General features: G+C 48.2%; 1 protein-coding gene across 7 annotated transcripts in view; it reads right to left on the bottom strand.

Annotated features, from left to right (window-relative positions):
• Window positions 1–14734, bottom strand: part of atp11c (ATPase phospholipid transporting 11C (ATP11C blood group)) — a 42875-nt gene that overhangs the window by 9575 nt on the left and 18566 nt on the right. For all 7 annotated transcript variants that reach the window (XM_076046727.1, XM_076046728.1, XM_076046733.1 and 4 more), the window contains exons 3-17: window positions 14168–14257; window positions 8715–8795; window positions 6554–6661; window positions 6044–6172; window positions 5469–5557; window positions 4981–5031; window positions 4468–4532; window positions 4151–4232; window positions 3904–4054; window positions 2411–2608; window positions 1843–2013; window positions 755–966; window positions 542–613; window positions 288–361; window positions 85–188 (exon numbers count right to left, since the gene is read on the bottom strand). In XM_076046727.1, coding sequence (XP_075902842.1) covers window positions 85–188; window positions 288–361; window positions 542–613; window positions 755–966; window positions 1843–2013; window positions 2411–2608; window positions 3904–4054; window positions 4151–4232; window positions 4468–4532; window positions 4981–5031; window positions 5469–5557; window positions 6044–6172; window positions 6554–6661; window positions 8715–8795; window positions 14168–14257 — 1677 coding nt within the window. The remainder of the gene's footprint in view (window positions 1–84; window positions 189–287; window positions 362–541; window positions 614–754; window positions 967–1842; window positions 2014–2410; window positions 2609–3903; window positions 4055–4150; window positions 4233–4467; window positions 4533–4980; window positions 5032–5468; window positions 5558–6043; window positions 6173–6553; window positions 6662–8714; window positions 8796–14167; window positions 14258–14734) is intronic.

The raw sequence follows: 14734 nt of genomic DNA, 5'->3' as shown, positions 1-14734 counted from the left end.
AAATTCCTGGGCTTGGATTCATACAGGAATGCCTTGAATTCAAAAGCACTGGTGGTGCAGAGGCTAGCTGCAAATGTGACCCACTGTTGCATTGCGCTCCACGTGCGTGCGTATCCTCTCCACCTCCTCCGGCTTGACACGGGGGAAAATGGAGGAGTCGGCGCCTTTGCAGAAGAGCAGCGTGTCGCCTGGGGAGGCACAACAAACACGCGGATGGGGTGAGTGCCAAAGGTCGACCATAAAATTGCGTGGGGCTGCAATAAAGCCGACAGTCATTTGGCGCTCACCTGATGAGGACCTGACTATTACACTCATTCGCCTTCTCACTGGGTCAAAGTTCAGCACGTGGAGCAGTTCGTACCTTGAAGATGCGATGACAGATAGGTCAGTGACAGCAATGTCACAAGACAAATTAACACGAAAGTCCAAGAATCAGAGGTTGTGAATTCAAAAGTTCAACATGAATGGAAATGTCCCATGCACACAAATTAGCATCAGTGCAATAGAAAGAGGCCATAAAATAAATATATAACTGACTTACTTTTCAACATCTTTGTTCCTGTTCAGAATCTTCATGGTTTTACTTTCAAGGCCCAGAAACGTGAAGCCGTACCTGCAGGTGGAGACAAATCCTCACAATCGAGCTCTCGAACGTGTGTCGGCAGTAATGACTCGAGTCCGTGACGTTATTAATATTCACACCTCGTGCCTTGTTTTACATAACAGCTACAAGTCGCAGCAGCTCGTTTCTCACCTCATGGCACCCTTGACCAGAGCCACCTCATCAGGTGAGGAGGCGATGAAGACCCTGGTCTCCTGCGGCGCAGATGCCACGTCGCCATCCGGCCGCAGGCCGTCCACCTGGTCGGCCAGCCCGTCCTGGTGGCCCTGGACCTGATCCGAGGGCTCCTTCACCTGGACGGTGTGGCAGAGACACAGGGCGCGCAGGAACAGCTCCTCTTTCTCCTGATGAATAATTAACGAGGCTGAATTAATTTAAAGGTGCCCAATTATGCAAGAAAACAGCATATTTAGCCCTCTGTTTACAGCCTACCACAAAAATGCTTCTTTTTTTTGCCTGCCTTTTAGAACTGAGGGTTCACCGACTGGCACTGTGGTTGAAGGAACAGCAACTTTACCTTGAATTCTTACGCAGACGCAAGTGAAACTGCTCAGCGTTGGAGGCTGAAAGGTGCAATCGCAGCGATGACGCCTGCGGGTCCTGACTTTCTCGCTGACCACAAGTCAACGAGCACTCAGCCAACTGACGTAAAAGCGAGGCACGCGACATGTGTTTAGTGTAGCGAGGTAAGGAATTTGGCGTGAGTGCCGCGGCTCACGGTGCAGTGACGCCGTTGAGGCAGGTCAACCGACTCAGAGGCTCAGAGACGCAGTCACTCGTTGGTTCACGACCACTGTGAAGCAGATTGCAGTCGGGTCACGAGACGTGAGCGCATTGAATTCGCAAGAAACAAACGCAGAAGGACTTTTTGATTAGTAGCTACTAATTAATAATCCATGAACGGACACATTAACAAAGTTATTACAGGTAGCCGTGAGATTAGATAGATTTACTACCATTTGTCTTAATAAAGTCTTATCGGCGCGTGCCTGTGTGAGTGTGAATGGCCTGCAAAGTGTTATCAGGTGTCCGTGTCAACAGCGCAGCAGCAGCAGCGGTTGTCCCCACCCCCCTCCTGCAGGCCGAGCGCTTGTGTTGACACGTCCCGGAGACGGGACGGCGTGTGGGTCACGTACGGAGGCGCTTCCTATGCGGCCGGCCGTGTAACGTCCATATACTGCGACCCGTGCGACAGATGGAGGAAGTGCCACAACACTCACCCTGCCAGCTTTCTGCTGCAGTTTGTTCACCGGCCCATCTGTGACGCAGAAGCCGTCCAACTCGGAGTTGGCGTCGCGGTAATTGTACTGGAAGCCGTCGATGCAGCACTCGATGAACTCCATGTTGTTCTGCGTGAGGGTGCCCGTCTTGTCCGTGAAGACGTACTCCACCTGCAGGCGGCGCGACATGGAAAGGTGACGGGTGCCGTGAGCTAAACCCCATTAATAAAAAGACGTTAAAGAAATAATAATCAATTGCCCACTTAGCTGGTCCCAACAAGAGGATTAGGCAATTACTCCAATAAAAGCAGCAGCACATTCATCAGCTTAATGAAGCATCACCTTCAATTAAAGTAATCAAGAGAACAGCAGAGTGTGACTGATCTATGCTGGCACCGCTGAGCTAGAAGTGTCATTAAAAAAAAAAAAAGCAAGGTGAGGGCAGGACTGCTGGGAGGAAGAGTTGAAATCTTTAGAGAGCCGCTCTTCCTCAGCTCGTCCCTCCCTGCCGCAGCGTCTCGGTTGAAAACAGTCCCGACGCAGGAAAACACTGAGCTAGCAGTCTGACCTGGCCCAGCTCCTCGTTGAGATCCGAGGTGTTGACCAGCGCGCCCTCGTTGATCTCGGGGTCAAAGAAGTCCTTGTCCCAGGCGATGAAAAAAGAACCCAGAAACTTCTGCATCTCCACCGTCACATACATGGACACGGGGATGATGAAGTTGAAGAGGACCATGAAGGACAGGAAGTCGGTGAACATCTTGAGGTACTGGAGGGGAATGAAAGAACAGGCACATGTTTAAAATAAAGCTGACAGGATATTTCTAACATCGTGATCAGAAGAAATTGAATTAACTTTACTAGAACCTTGCAGGAAATAACATGCCCTATAACAAGCACTCAGCGGCCACTTTATCTTGGAGCCTTTCCAACTGTATGCAAATATTTATTCAGAAAATCACCCAGCAGCAGGCCAATGGTAAACCTGAGCCAACCTGCTGGTCTGAGAAACATTTCACAAATTTCTGATCTACCGCGATTTTGGAAGAAAAAAAGTAAAGTAAGAAAGTAAGTAGCAGTTCTCTAGCTGAAAATGTCTTTTTGTTGCCAGACCACAGGGGAGACTGAGATGATAGAATGGCAACACAAGGGTATGCACCCTCTCTGCATCTCTGACGCCCAGAAATGCAGATTGTGTTGCAGCACTACTGTGATCAGTGAAGCTTGCACGGCCGTGCGTGCCTGTCTCAGCTTGGTTCTATGGGAGGAATGGGAGGAATGTCGTTACGTGCAGGTGCACGGGGTCTGGTCCCACTCCCCTGTCCGCTACTCAACACAATGCTGACAGATAGTCGGCGTGCATGGCGCAGTGTTTTCAGTAGTTCACGTAAACACGAGGGCACAGAGGATAAACCTCTTCTGTTTATAGCCGCTCTCGTCTAAATGCGACCTCAGGCGAACTGAAACCGCTCCCTCCGTTGTTCGCAAAGGTCTTCCTGGTGCGGTAGCGACACGAAAAACTGCCACAATAAAACAATCTTTGCAGATAATACAAACAATTTCTGCACACAATGATTGTTACTGTTACTGCTGCTGCTGCTGATGAAAGACATGAGGACCTGCTACCCAACCAATCCCTCATCCCTGCTCAGATGCATTCATCCAACTGTTACACGTACACACGGAAAAATTCCAACAACTTGGGCAGTAGATTGATGACGTTAATCATGTCCTTGTTAATGATAGTCACTATAGTCTACCTTTGTTTTAAAAAATCACTTTGGGCAGTAGTGGTGCAAAGTCCACCTCAAAATATCGAATGATCCAAACGTCATTCCAACAATACAGGTGGCGAGCGCCCGCTGAAATGAAGCTACGCTGCTACCAGCAGACTAATGCAAAGTGAAAATGAAATCATTTCTTTTGAATTCTTAAATTTCTTTCCGCTTTGGTGCGTTGCAGTATCTGCTTCCCCGAGGGGTGTGCGGTGCGCGACGAGGGTGCGCGGCGTCTCTGGCAGCGGCCGCCATTAATTAAAACCTCAACACTTGAATGTCTACTCGCCAAGTTGGAGTCCTTCTCTCTCTGCGTCTTCTCATTGTACCAGGGCTCGTCCTGGCCGGGCTTGCTCTGCCACACGTACTTGAGAGTGGTGCACACCAGGGCCTTGCTCACCAGGATGCACAGGTAAACGAGGAGGAAGGCATTGATGGACCTGAAGAAGATGGAGATGGAAATAAATAAATAAATAAATGAGGGAAAACGTGTGCGAGACGCCTCATTTCATTTGCAGCATTTGGTTTGGACTCACTTCTCCACGGCGGAACGTTTCTGAGACTTGCCCTGGTAGTTGAGAGCCATCTTGGTTTCCATCCCAGTGTAAATGGCGACACCTTCAAAACAAGAACAGACCAGATGAAGTGTTTTAAAGGACCAGTGTGTAAAATTTGGCTTCATTTATGAATTTTACATTGGTAAACACTTAACATACTGCTCATGAATACATTAATTAGAGTGTATACTCGCAGTACAATAAGTTAAAAACAATAATTTGGTTTTCCTGCCCTTAAAACTGCATATATATAAGAATATACATACAGCAAGGCTTTCGCTTCATTTTTGACTTACCACAGATTTTCTGAGTGTTCTTTAAAGTCGCCCCTTTCAGCAGAAGGTTCTCTGGGCCCAAGGACCTGCAGCGTCACATCAGGAAACCAAACAGCAAAGTCACAACACAGAAGCTGAGCAATCAACACACTCCCACGCTCTCCGCACGGGCGCCCGGCAGGCGCTCCGGCATCCGCTCCAAGGGACGGCCGGCAGAGACAATACGCGGCCTGGTGGCCGTCTCAGCCCGCAACCGGCTCCAAACGTTCTTGAGAGGGACGCCGTTGTTTTGTTTTTGTGTGGCTGTCGCAAAGCAGTCGGCGACAAATGCCAAGTGGGAGTGCTTTTAGGAGGAGCGGCTGAACTTCTGCCAGCCAGATTTATTTTTAATGCTTGTCTGCCGCGAACGATCGATGGATTAAAGAGCGGTTCCTTGAGACGGAGGGGAGAGGAATGAGTGTTTTGTGCTTTTGTATGTGGAGCTCGCTTTTAAAGGAGACAGGGCAGTGACTGTTGTGCGCGAGTGTCTCTCACCTCACGACTGGTTCCTGCTCTTTTTTGTCTATGTGAATGCGTCCGACGAACCTGAAAGAAAGTGAAACAGTGCACTTAGAAATCAGGCTGTTTGTTTAGGTCTTGAAGGCAGCAAGAGTCCAGTTGTTTGCTAGCGAGCAGCGACACGTTAGATTTATTGACACATAATTACACAAGTTTCAGCGTAAATCTTGTTTAGCCAAGGTCCTGGAGGCACATTGCGTTGCGGCTTAATGGCATTAGTCCTGACCTTTGGGCCCATAAGGGAGCGAAAGACGGAGCCGAGATTCTGCCTGTGAATAATGAGCTACAATCTTCAAACAGACTGGAAAAACTATGATGCATTCTACCAAACACATGTATCTCATATCTTCACCTAATTGCATTATTTTTCTAAACGTGCACTGGAATGAATCCTCTCTCCACCAAGACATAAGAAAAACCTGCGTATAGTGTAAACTTGTGTGGGCCACATGATGAGTGCCTACTTGTAAAGGTCAGGCTGCGGCTGTTCGCACTCGATGGTGCCGCTGAAACTTTCCAGATCTTTCTCCACGTCTGAAACGGCGTAGTGTGTCTGCAACAGGGGAAGAGGCAGAGAGACGGCGAGATCATCGGCTGGCTTAGGTCAACTGATAATTTTAGCCCTATTCTCCCTGTCGCTCTCACTCATGCTCACACACAGACAGACTGCCAACAGGAAAATGGTAGGATACAAGATACAGATACAAAGTCTGAATCACAAAGCCAAGCAGTAAATGCTACTCCACTCTCTTTAGAAAATAACCCAAATGAATGGATAGGAAACAAAAAAAGAAAATCGGGAGCTCGTCAGGCATTTATTTTGAAATCAAACATAACATCAGAAATTAACCTGAACAAATCTATTCTATCTATGTAGAACTTTTTGATGCCAAAGTCCAGCCAGCTTCAGGCCAGCTTTACGTGTTAGTAGAAATAGACGGTTATTTGAAACTTAAGACTGAACAAATTTTGACAATTGTATAAATATTTTGTTTTGCATTCCAAACAGGGCACCGGGCTGCGGAAGTGTTGCTCTTACTTTATGGTTGGACTCTCCATCCAGACTAGCTGTGGTGACGAAGCACGTGGCGTCCTCTCGACACGACTGGAGGAGGATCAAATCACAGGGAAAGGTCTCGTCTTCCTCCAACTCCACCACATCTCCAACCTGCTCGGAGGAACCCAACCAAATGACGCTGCTCGTCAGTGTGCTTCCTTCTGCTGCCCAGGCACAACATAAAGTTTGCTTTAACAAACTGCTAAAAATTGGCCGACGTATCGCTCTTGGGATTATTTTTCAAGCACTCAGTTTTCAGGATCATGACATTAACTTCATTTTCTTCTCTCTTTCTTCATTCAATCTTAATGGAAACTTTTTTTTAAGGTGACCTACAGCTCCCAGATATGCACGCACAACAGGAACAACCTGAATCCAACACCATGGCCACATCACACCCATGTTTAATAAACTGAGCAGTTCACACTCATACATTTCCTTCGCTGCGGGTGTCTTTTAAACACAGTCTGGTCCGGCCGCCCTCCGTATTACCTTAATCTTCTCGCTCTCCTTCCGTATGCTCTGGCCACCCTCCAGCACCGTCACCGGATACTTATTAACCTCGTTGTCAGCTTTGTGCCGTAGCCAGTCTTCATAGCCCTGTAGAGACACGTGCACATGTTTGCATCATCATACAGGAGATGGTACAGTGATACATCTTTGGGAGGACTGAACTCCTTGGACAATTACGAGCACAGGAAAATAAGACGGGGGAATATCAGGAGAGGAGATTTGATCACAGGGGGAAAACTGACTTGCAGGCATGCAGCTATATCCCTCTACCCACCGGGCATCTTCCACCACATGCTGCAGTGGCATTCAACGTGAAGCCAAGTTAAACATCAACAAACTCAAGAGAGCTTTTGCTGAACTACACTCACTTTTAAGTTGGAGCACGAAACAGCAGCCCACCGAGCGTGATAAGGAAAAGTCTCGGTGGGTCCCAGAGACCCCGAGGTTTTCATCTGAGCATTCTCATCAGTTTATTCTTAGAAACAAGTGGACATTTGTGCCAACTTTTTTTTTTTTTTTTTTTTTTTTTAATATCCCATGGAGCGTTTCTGAGATATGAAGGTTACAAGTATAGAGTGGCGAGGAGCCCAGAAAGGCAAAAAAAAAAAAAAAAAAAAAAAAAAAGCGCCTACAGCAGCAGAAACGGACAGTGATTGCAGCGGTGCGTTCAAAAAGAATACCAAAAAATTAATACTGATTCAAGCAAAAAATGTAATTAACTCCTGAGGGCAGCAGCACCACCAGTCCAAGTGCAAAACTGACTTTACCACTGTGTTCAATGGCATTGTCTTTTCTAGTGTGTAAGGGAGGGACCTTATAGTCCATCCTTCTGAATCCACTTCCAGCGAGTGTGTGCCAATCAATACACAAGTTCAGGAAATCAGCCTTTTGTGATGTCACAATGGGTACTGATTTCACTGATGCCTCTCCTCGGTTACTGAGGATAACAAATAGAGTAAAACAAAGGGTTTTGAGGGAGACTGACAACAGCGGGTTAAATATACTGTGCTTTTTTTTTGGAGATCTACAGAGTTTCAGTACATAAATATTGAAGTCTTCTCCACTGGAGTTCAAGAAGGAAAAAAAAAATGGAAATTCAGAAAAAGTATAAAAACACATTTGTGTGCATTTCCATCCACTGCAGCTGTGGAAATACATGGGAGTTAGTTCATCGGCATAATCAGCAGGATGGTTAAATATTTTCCGTCAGATGTCGCTCCACCACCCGCCGGAGGTGGGAGAGGACGCACACGGTGGAGTTTGGTCGCCTCTTCTCATCTGTTACGGCATCTGAGTTTGCACTGCATGCTAATTCTGGAGCTGTTGCTATCTCTTCATCACAGTGAAGGCAACAGAGGCGAGGGCAGGAATGCAGAGGGGAGAGAGTGAAGTGGCGGCGAGGAGGAGGAGGAGAATCTGGTGAGTGATGCAGGGTTAAAAAAAAAAAAAAAAAAAAGATAATTAAAAAAAGAAATCATGGCCAGGTGGATGAAAGGAGGAAAGAGAGGCGAGGCGAGAACATTTCCTCGGACGGCCGATCAAACTATACAGCTCAGCCCAGCCTGACTAATGGAGTCAAGCAGACCACCGGGGTGTCCCACTTCAAAGCCCGGCTCAAGGCACTCCAGCGCTATCGCTGCATCCCATATATTTTCAGGAGGAATTCCGCCCACCATTGTGCGTTTCAAAGCCCCAGCAGTAAGAAAAAAAAAAAAAAACCTCATAAGCCAAGAAGCCGAAAAACAATGCACCTAAAGCTGGGACACTGTGGCGGTGGTGCAGGCACACACACAGACAGGGAGACACGCGCTTCCCTTTATAATTTGTATCTCTGTAATAGACTTGCTCGCCCCCCCATCCGCTCTTCCTTCTCCATTTTCATCACATTCCCTTGGAGCTCATTTCATCTGCCCCCACCTCACCCCCTCCAATCAGAATTCACCAGCAGAGCGCATTAATACAAAACCCCACGAGAGCATTAGTCACGTACTTTATACAAAAATCCCAGCGAGGCAGCCAGGACTCATCGTGTTAGGCGGAGGTGGGAGCGGCGTAATGCGGTGAGGGAAACAATGTGGGGGTGGAGAGAGGGGGGAGACCGTGGGTGGGAGCGGGAGGTGGGGGGAGGGGCGCTTCTCACCTGCTTGATGGCGGTTACGGTGATGACGAAGAACAAAGGGAGGCCGCTGGTGACGGGGCTGGTCGGGGTGTCCACGATCACCTGGTGGGAGAAGGAAGCACATGCCGTGTTAGGCCACAACACTGCACACATGAAAGCTGCTCCACAGACAGCCAGGAAGTCAACCCAGCACAAACAGGAGCAGGAGGTGTCAGTCTGTGGCCTTTCTGCTGCTCCAAACTCAACCATCAGGTTAGGAAAACACAGGTGTTTTTAACATACGTTGGGAGGTTCTACACTCATGTCATGAGCTGATGTCCATGTTAGGCTTGTGCAGCAGCAAAGTAGCACTAAGTCTAATCAGAAGAACCTCTGCAGATTTTCAGATTGCTTAGGACGCCGCACTCATAACGCTCAGCCTCGGCTGATTAAGAGCCTCAAATGGGCAGAGTTGAGGAGGAAAGTATCAGTAGCTGCGTTTCCATGACAGTGTTTCGCAAAATAAGAGGGATATTTCCAAAATTTCAACAAAGTACAATTGCCATTTGCAGGTGTTTCCGTTGAAGCGCATACGCCGGAATTCTCAAAAAATCTCGTCCCGCAAGACCCCACTTTGGATGGAGGTACAAAACACTTTGCAATAAATCTGCATTTCCATTTTGTTTGGAATCTTGTTTGCTGCCAAGAATGGTTGCAATATTTTTCTCTTTGATTATAATTCAAAGAGAAGTTAATATTCAAGACGTAACCGGCGCCATCTTCACTTGAAGTGATGAGATATCAGTGCCCTCTGTGACATCACCAAAGGGCCGAACTCTATGCTTAAACAGACACTTTGGAGGAAGAAAAAAAATCATTTCCTGGGAGTTTAGCCGCACGTCAGAGGCAAGTTGCTGTTGTTGAGAAACATTGATAAATTGAATTTTGCATAATACGGGTCCTTCAATCGATCAAACCCGAGACAGAATGCTTAATTTGCAGGCACACAGGCACCTCCGCATTTCTGCAGGGACTCGGGACAAACGCCAGCACACGCACACATGCACAAACACACACAGGCACACACACACACACACCCTTGCCGTTGACATGTTTTTGTACAGAATCCTGCAGTGAAATATGTGCTGCAATATCGCACAAAAGCTAATCGTACGGAGGGATCAAAAAAAAAAGTGTAGGCGTCAGTGTTCCAGGTAATCCTGCACAATGAGTTTTGGAGCAGCACCTGACCAAAAGCTCCCGGTTAAAACCCCCTCGGTACACAAAAGGCCTTGTGTTTTGTGCGTTTCATAACGCCATTATAAGATGGATTTACCCTGACATTTCTGATCTGCGGCCTGCACTCTGCTCCAACATTAGCCTGTGTGCATATTTCAGCACCGGCAAGGGGGTGAAAAAAAAAATACAAGCAGCTCCACAGTCAGCTTACTGGTGTTCTGTACAACATTGCAGACAATTAAAAAGAAGAAGCCGAAGCAGGAAAGGCATTAGGGAGCAGTCTCTTGCATTTCACTTCACTTGGCTGTACACAGGTGCTAATACTAAAAACAACAACGCTAACCAAAAATAAACGTGAACGAAAGCGCACCGCAACTCCTCCCCACACGCAGAGGGAGAAAACAGGAAGTACAAAGCCAGCGAGCTTACCCAAGCTATACTGTAATTACAATTACTGCAGGGATGAATCAATAACATGACAAGTCAGTGACCAGTGGACATCGACCCTTAACGGCGCGCAGATCTGGAGACCCTGCAATATTTTTTGCAGCGCCCGGCGATTCCGGCCGGCGAGCGAGACGCAACAGTAGTGGAGTAGTTATGCCGCAGTAACCTCCAGCATGGAGCGCCGCAGGAGGGGGGGGGGGGCGCTGCTGAAGAGCGGCGTGCCGCCACGTTGACGGAGCGCTGTTTAAAAGACTTGTTAGAGCCGACGCATCACTAGAGCCCTCGCAACTCGGGGAGATTAATGAGGAGCAGAGACCAAGGAGGCCTAACTGGGTCTCCACTTCTAGGCTCGTGGCGTGTTTTTCTTTCCTCTCCTTCTTCTTCTTCATTTGTCTCAAGTATCACAATGAGAAAACATGTGTGATGAAAGTCGGGCAAAAGGTGATGAAGCAGCGCGTGAACGACGCAATTGCATCGAAGGACGGCTGCACGAAGAAAGGGACACAAACAAGGATGCAGAAGGGACGGCGGCGACTGAGAACAGCATGTCTAATGATGCAGCAGCCAGATGGCCAGACTTGAAAACGGGGGCAACCACAGCACGGAAAATCTCCACACCACACTTCCAGCAAACTGTTGTTTGATGATGGCATTATTTTTGGCGGCGCTGTCAGTTCGACGAGGGGAAAAGGAGGCCGATAATGATTTGTTTTTTTCTTCAAACACTTTAAAATAACCACAAAAAGGAGGAAGAAAAGCACACCTGACTGACACGTCCAACTTGCAAAAAATACAATCGATCACTTTTGGAACAGAGTGAAGGTTAAACGCCGCTTTTGATATACATCAATGTGAATACACAACAGCCTCCTGACAAGTGAAAAAAAAAAAATAAAACCCCAAGTTGCTGCAGTCAGTCCCCCTGCCAAAACCCCCACACCGTGTTCCCAGAGCACTTTATCTGCAATGATCCACGACAATCCCCGGCAAACATCCACACGGCCGACTACCTGCTTCCTGCTCTGCGCCAAAACCACACAAAAAAAAAAACCTGAGAGAAAACACACCAAGTGATGGATGTGAACTGTACGCTGCGCTGCCTCTGCTGCTGATGTGCCGCTGTGATATGGGAGCAGCGGCGGCAGCAGCAGCAGCAGCAAAGGAGCAGCGTGAAAATCCTTCATGTGAGCCGGCAAGTGTGTCACACAGAGTGACAGACGGCAGGTTTTTCCCGAGGTCCCAGGCCAGCGGCCGTCGTGGGCCCCGGTGTCCTCCTACCCCTTCATGCTCTCCCACACCCTTCATCCCCCCCACCCCTCTCTCTCTCTCTCTCTCATCCCCCTCTCGCTCACTCCCTGGCACCGGCTCTATTCCCATTTGATCACATTCGAGCAAAAAGACGCGCGGTGCTATTTTTAGGGGAGGAGTGGTGCTTTTTTATCTGCCCGCGTCTATTTGTGGCGCTCAGAAGAGTACAGAGGGCTTCCTGACTGCTGACGTCAGCAGTGCAGCGCTGCAGAGCGCTCGGCGGGGTGAGGGGGAGCAGTAAAAGGGGGGTGTGAGGGAAGGAGAGGCGGACCGAGCGAGATGGAATGGCAAAGGGAGGGCGGCGGAAGTCGGACGGTGCGCGACACGCGGCGGAGGATTTGCATGAAGCCTCGGCAGGCGAGGGTTGTTTCCGTCTGCGGGCTTGCACGTTTAGCCAACAGCTTGTGTACCTGTTTAACCCTCCCGGGCCGGCCCCTCCCTTCCTCTGTCTCTCCCTTCCCATCCATATTAGCAGCAAGGATGGACGGGAAACGCGAGAGGCTGGGATGAGGAGCCCCTTAAGAGGAGGCTGGATTAGTGGAGAAGCGCCAACCCTGCCAGGGCTTGGGTAAACACCGTCAGCACAACCAGGACACCCACTGAGTCACACTTCACAGGCACGCACGCACACATATACATGGACATGCACATCGCACGCATTGCTGCTAATCCCCGGGGCGCTTGTGTTTCGCGAATGACGCAAAAAAGGACGCCGGGTGGTTTCCTCCCACGAGAGAGCGCGAGCGTCGCTGCAGCAGCTCAAAATAATTGAGCACGCAACAGCTTTAAAAGCCCGCACCTGTTTTGCATTAGACAGAGTGGAAAACAAAAGGGCAGGAGAGAGAGGGAGAGAGAGGGGGAGACAACTGTTTGTACAGGTTGATCCAGGCACTCGAAACCGAGTGTATCCCGCTATTGATCCGCCATCGACTTGGGAATCCTTTGAGGCAGAGGCACGCAGGACACCTGCGTTTGCAACTGTGACAGAGCAGCTTGCGACGGTCACTGTGAGAGCTCAGTCAGTCACTCAGTCACTCAGTCAGGACAGAAAAGCCCGTCGGCCCCGGCAGACCTGCCACTGGCACGTGTTTACACAAGGAGCCTGTTTATCGTCAAAGCTGAGGGTTGGTTTCCACCTGCATGGATCAACAAGAGATGACGGAAGAGTGGACGCAGATGTGGGCAATGACGTGTCACATGACAAACTGGGAAAAGGGGAGAGGACACTTTGGAGCACGAAACCAGGGATCATGTTGAAGCAATTTAAAAGACCACATCTTATTAATCTTTTTGTTTTTTAAAAGTGATATATCTATTTTCAAATGTGGTAGAAATAGTGAGGGTGTTTTTTTTGCCCATTGGCTACAAAAAAGAAAATCGCATTGACATTACAGGGTACTGAAAAAATATAAGAAAAGTAAATGCCTGATAAAACAAAAAACACCTTTAAAGGCCACAGCTGGATTTGATGTTGGACGTGCTGGATGATGCAACAGAGATTAAAGAGACAGACTCCAGCCCTCCTGCTTGCGAACACACTCACTGTGTTGGGCAGAACAACATTGGGGCAGACAGGGACAGTGTGCAGGAGTTCAACGTTTCAGCAAACTGAGAGCAACCGCCCTCAACAGAGTGATGTTGCTGAGAGGTGCAGATGTGTTTCCATTTGCGGAAGGCGACGCCCGTTTAGCAGAAAGTCATTTTTCTCAGTTGGACGCTTTTGTTTAGTTCATCACTTATTGGACGGGCATTAACCAAAATGTCCCCACGTGTACAGGATGTGTCGCCACCACGTCTCGCCGCAAGATGTGACAATACACCAACCCCTCTGCAGATGTGTGAGTGGTTGGCGTGAAATTTAACTCCAGTGCCGTGTGAAGAAACACAGGTGTCCGCCGGTGTGCGCCGACAAAAACACACTTTGACGGCGGCGAACAAAAAATGTTCGGCAAACAACAACAAAAACTCTCGTTTGAAACTCTTGGACGATACAAGGTAAGATTCAGTATCACACTGTGGTTCAAAACAACCCTGATACAGACACACCCTTACAACGCTGTAGCCAAATCGCTGACAAACAACATTCTGAGTGGTGAAACGTTGATATAAAAAAAAAAGAAATCAATGAACCTCTGCAGAGAAAATGCACAGCAGTCAGTCTTCAAGAGAGAGCGATAGAATAATTTTGACACGTGGCTCTCACTTCTAGCTGCTGTTTCACACCAGCACAGGCTGCTTCATGCAAATTGTGTCAAATTCTCCTTTTTTATTTTAGACCAGGGGAAGTAAAGAACCTGTGCAGCTGAAGCAGCACGAGCTGCTCAAACAAGTCGAATGACACGTGTGCACCCCATAAAACAACAGTGTTTTCTCAAGTTAACAGCTCAGTTTTATTGCCCTGACAGACACTGATGTGAAGCTGTCAGTGTTTAACCTCTTGTTTTATCAGCACATTTTTCTCTCCATTTGGCTGCGGGATGAAAAGAAAAGCTCGTACGAACCTGCACCAGGAAGATGATGAGGAAGTAGAAGTTGGCGATTCTTCGGAACTGTTCAAACAGGTTCTTTGGCAGAAAGTTCCAGACGGTGTACTGTGAAGGAAGAAGACATAGAGCAGTAGCATGAGCCACGGAGAAATGAAAACACCATCACAGACACTGCTTTTAATTGCTTGTCTGTGTGGATATCCCGACCCCAGTGTGATGTAAGTTTTTTTTTTCCCCAAGCAAAATTAGAGGTTGCAGCAACTCTTGGCGAGGGGAAAGAGACCAGCGACATCAAGGGTCCGACTCTTGCATGTGTGCGAAAAGGCAACTTCAGTGGCGCCGAGGCCTCTGTTCTTTGGTTCTGCCGGGGGAGGCGATCCTCAGGGGATCGCAGGTATTCCATTGATTTAAATCAGATATTTATCTCCTTCATTTGGCGACGCTTGAATGCAGAGCCAATGAGGGTTTATTAGGTTGATGACTTTTTTTTTTCTTTTGAAGTGGCTGTGGCTGATGATTTGGTTGAAGCAACGCCTGCACTTACTAAATGGAACTAAACAAGACCTCAACAACAGCCGGCCT

The sequence above is a fragment of the Nelusetta ayraudi genome, unplaced genomic scaffold (assembly GCF_046127955.1).
Source record: "Nelusetta ayraudi isolate G7.1 ecotype Tasmania unplaced genomic scaffold, CSIRO-AGI_Nayr_v1 ptg000090l, whole genome shotgun sequence".
NCBI classification, from domain to species: domain Eukaryota; kingdom Metazoa; phylum Chordata; class Actinopteri; order Tetraodontiformes; family Monacanthidae; genus Nelusetta; species Nelusetta ayraudi.
Note: the sequence above shows the minus strand (reverse complement) of the source record. Positions and strands in the feature narration are given on the sequence as shown.